At 34.7% G+C, this 4,655-nt stretch overlaps 1 protein-coding gene across 1 annotated transcript in view; it reads left to right on the top strand.

Annotated features, from left to right (window-relative positions):
* Positions 1 to 4,655, top strand: part of LOC122342059 (neural cell adhesion molecule 2-like) — a 60,001-nt gene that overhangs the window by 29,524 nt on the left and 25,822 nt on the right. Inside the window, exons 8-9 of the mRNA XM_043235840.1 lie at positions 1,374 to 1,534; positions 4,360 to 4,505. Of these exons, the coding sequence (XP_043091775.1) occupies positions 1,374 to 1,534; positions 4,360 to 4,505 (307 nt within the window). The remainder of the gene's footprint in view (positions 1 to 1,373; positions 1,535 to 4,359; positions 4,506 to 4,655) is intronic.

Raw genomic sequence — 4,655 nt, 5'->3', positions numbered from 1 at the left:
ACTATATGAAATGTGTTACACTACATGAATATTTAAATAATTTAAAATGGCAAAATTAACTATTAAAATGTAGATTTGTTTGTTTGGAGAAACATGAAAATGCATATAAAAACATGCAAAAATAAAGCATAAAAGAAAGCAAATTTTTAAGTGTGCTATGAAATAATAGAATTTATATTTACTGTAATACTATCTTTAAATTATAATAGTATTATCACACTCTATGTTTTATATATTTATTGTTTATTTTATATAAAAATACAACATAAATAAGTTGCAATAATACTATTATCAATAATATTAAATTATTCATATGCTTGAATCACAAACCCATAAGGGTCAGTTTTTTTGAAATTGAGATTTATACAGCATCTGAATAAATAAGCTTCATTAGGATATGACATTATTTGGCTGACATACAACTATTTATAAATCTGGAATCTGAGGGTGCAAAAAATGCATTGAGAAAATCTCCTATTAAAATTGTCCAAATGAAATTATATTCATGGTAGCAAATTTTCAAAATATCTTTATGGTACATAATACTTAACATCCTAATCATTTTTGGCTATTGCTACAAAAATACCCATGTGGCTTATGATTGTGGTCCAGGGTCACATTTTATTTTTATAGTTACATAATGAGTGACACTATTTGCTGTTGAGCACCAAACCAAATATCCAGGTGTTCTCAATATATGTGCACATCTGATAATAGAGTTAATTCCGATAAGGCACAACCTGGAGACTGGAAAGTTACTACGATCACAGGCCTTCTTTATTAGCATTGTGCCCTTGAGCCCTGCACTTGCTTGCACCAGTGAGACTTGTGTACAATTAGTGTCACTACAATTAGTGTCTTGTAATGTCCTCTGGCTAAGAAACATCTGCTCAATTTCAACAGTTTTGTTTTTAAGCCGCGACTGGAATGGAGCATCCTTCTGTTTGTGTCTCTCCTCGTCTGTATAGCCAGAGAAAGCCTGATTTGATTCCCTTCTCCCCATTTCCTGTAGCCACACAGGTCTCTCTGCTTTAAATAGATTTCATTTCCGTTCATTCCTTTCCTAACATTATGACAGTCTGAAGCTGCGCTGTAATCTTTTTCAAAAATGTTGCATTATTCTGTCTCCAACTCGACGGCATACCTATACGGTATGTATACTGAATGTAACAGAATATTCTGAAATGTTGTATCTCCATGTATGATGAATAACCCATCACCTGGCGTTTCTCTGCTTCCCACATCTGCATTATGTATAATATTTTTGATTGGCCGGTCAGAAAGATTTTCTTCTTGCTATATGAATAATACCACAGTGTTGGGAATTTAGGCTTTGTTCAGTTGACATGTGCTGTATATGTGTGCTTTGCCAGGAAGGGAGTGCACCTCCAGGAATCGGAGCGGTATGTAATGAGAGCTCGAGGTACGACGCTCACCGTTCGAAACATTCAACAGGACGACGGGGGCTCCTACACCTGCAAAGCCTCTAACAAGGCGGGAGAAGTTGAGCACGAACTGTTTCTCAAGGTTTTTGGTGAGAGCACTTTTTTATTGGGTTGCATAACTCTTCATCCATTAAATAGGATGTTAACTGTCAAGCTAAACGCGCTTGTTGTCCTGTCAAATTATTGTTAAAATGTTGAACCTTAACATAATTCGAAAATGAATCTTCTTAAGCAACAGACTAGTATAAAATGAGAGTAAATGGGCAGAATTTGTCAGGATTAGGTTACTTTTATTCTTTTATTTACTTTTTTTATTTTTTTCCTCATCACTTTGGCACATCTCCCAGAAGTTGTTGATGTGATGTAATGTGACCAACATTTACAGCAGCATGAATAAATTACTTTAAATAGAACCACATTTTTTTTGCCATTTCGCTGAATATTTTAGGGTAGGGTAAAGGCAGGTGTAGGCTTTATTGTTCCAATAAGGGTGTCGACCATGGCGTCTATTTAATAATTTGAATTAAAATGAATGTTAGCACTCAATAAATTGCATTCTGTTTTATAATGTACTTCAATACTGAGCTGCAGATAACTGCCACTTGCAATAAGTAGTATAAATAGCAGAAAACGGTTGATCACTAAATACTTACAACTTATTGTAAATAGCATCTATGCTAAGAAAATATCATTTTGTATTTGCACTTCTAACATATTAGTGTAACATATTTTTATAGCATATCACAAATAGTACTATTTTCACCTGGTGTAAATGGAATCCATTGAGTGCAAATAACCTCTGTCATATTTTGGTGTTAAAATAAACACACAGAGCTACAAAAGAAAGCATTCACATGTAGAGTGAAGGTGAGGTGATAGACGCAGTTTACTAAAAGTAAAAAATATGCACCATACCGTTCATATGTTTGGGATGTATTAGCTCAATTTTTATTTTTTTTTTTTACTTTTTATAAATCTTTTATGCTTTCCAAGGTCAACAGTAACCTCAACAGTAACAATGTGATTTTTTTTGTTTTGATGTTTAAAAATGTTATTTATTCCTTTTATAGCCTAAATTAACTAAATGTTTAGCAGCCATTAATCCAGTCTCTAATGTCACATGATTCATTAAAAGCATTCTTATATGCTTGTATGGTGCTCAAATCAAAATGTGTTGTTTTTTAATTAAAAAGAAAGTATCTATTTCTAAAATAAATCAAAATAAAATACTGACCGCCAGAACTTGAATGGTAGTGCACATTTAAAATAAATTAAATGTATATTATTGCAGAATTTACATTTAATAAATAGATATTTCTACACATCTATTAAAGCAATATGCTCTCAGAAGCTGTAGTTTACAGTTTATAGTTTAATACTGCATTTAATTAAAAAAAATCTTCTTTATGGCTAGTGCAACAGCAGGAACCCTGATGTTTTTGAAAGATGATTGACAGGTACATCCCCGTGCTTCACTTTTCCAGTCCAGCCATGAGACATGCTTTTGTTCCATAAACAGATGGCCTAAATTGCATGAGAATGGGTGACATATTCTTTATGGGAAGGAATTTCGATTTCGATTTTCATGAAGCTGCCAACATTTTCACCGATTATTCAGATAGCACCTTGTCTGCTCATGTAAATGTATGGAGATTTATTCTGTAGTCATCAGAATCCTTTCCATGCGCAAGCAAAGGGTATTCTTCAAAGCAACTCATTTAAATGAGCCTCAGTTATTGGTGGAGAGTTTTGTTTTGCAAAGCGTGGTGGGTATCCGAGTTTTAACTTTCCTTCATGACCCCTGACAGCTAACAGAGCGATGGCTGCTAGGGTTTCCACTCAGCTAGGCACGCTTCTTCTGTGTTTCCCACATGCTCATAAAGCTAGTTTTTAGCTTTAATGAATGGCACCCAGAGATTCTAGAGCTGGATTGCCTCATCACGCTTTATCTCAGCACTCTTTTGCCATTTATGTTTGTGGGTTTTCCCCAGTGGTATTCTAGTAATCTTCTTAAATGATGATTATTGTTCAAAGTGTGAAATGAAACTCTTTGACATTGCATGTCTATTGATAAATTTGTTAAAAAGTGGATTTTAGGCATCTGTTTGAATGGATATGAATCATGTAGTTTCTGAAGAACATCTAAATGCAAATCACTCTTTATTGTTAGGATTATGCTCGTTTCTTAGATTAATTGTTAGCTGATTTAATCCCTAATGTCAACATAGCAAGAGAGAGAAAGAGATTATGCTGATAAGATTTTTCCTCACTGTTCCACCGTTCTCTTTTATTTACCTGCTATTATTGTGCACCCTGCGGGAAAGCATTTTTTGATGTATATTTATCAGGTTAAACGCTGTGATGGTGTCACCTCTTTGCTTGAAGGCTGCCGCTGTTGTACATCAGTTACCCTACTAATGAGCGTTGCTACACAAGACAAGCCTTATCATAGATTTATGATGAGAATCTTAAGTATTCCTATGCCACACAACCCCTGCAGTTTACTAATGTTTATTTACCAGTGGGAGCCTGTTAGATTCAGATAGCAACAGATGTGTTGTGCTTGTCAAAGCGCTGTGTCTTTTTCTGAACTTCAGACAGCAAAATTCTGACCTTTCTGCAATATTCTGTCGTTTCCTCTTCCAGCTGGGTGCCCATGAAGGATTTTTGATTGTCAGACCAGAATGATGTTGTTGACTCAGGGTTCAGTCTGATATTTACTGAATCGTTACCCAAGTGCAATATGTACTCTGAAAGAGAAATCTTTATTGAGTAGTAGATTATATTTCAGAGTGTACATGCAAAGGCAGTCAGGATATATTTTGGACTATTGTAATCTAAGCTTGAGGGTTTTTTCCAGTTTTCTGTTTCTCTTTTGTCGCTGTCACATTCCTCTGTTGTCCCCCTCTTGCAGTTCAGCCACACATTACTAAGCTAAGGAATGTGACAGCTGTGGAAGGCAGCGCTGCTATGATCTCCTGCAAGGCTGAAGGTGAACCTTTGCCGGAAATCTCCTGGAGGCGAGCAAGTGATGGACACAGCTTTTCAGATGGAGATAAGGTACAATATTCTTCTTAGGTCAAATTATTTTTGTTGCGTTTGGTTTTTTTGCATAAAAGCTGCATTTATTTGGTAATATTGTGCAATATTTAATTTAATTTTATTTTATTTTATTTTATTTTATTTTAGCATTTTATAGCTATTTAAAAT

The sequence above is a fragment of the Puntigrus tetrazona genome, chromosome 1 (assembly GCF_018831695.1).
Source record: "Puntigrus tetrazona isolate hp1 chromosome 1, ASM1883169v1, whole genome shotgun sequence".
In the NCBI taxonomy this organism is placed as follows: Eukaryota; Metazoa; Chordata; class Actinopteri; order Cypriniformes; family Cyprinidae; genus Puntigrus; species Puntigrus tetrazona.
The sequence above is the reverse complement of the archived record's forward strand: the minus strand, read 5'-3'. Positions and strand labels throughout refer to the sequence as shown.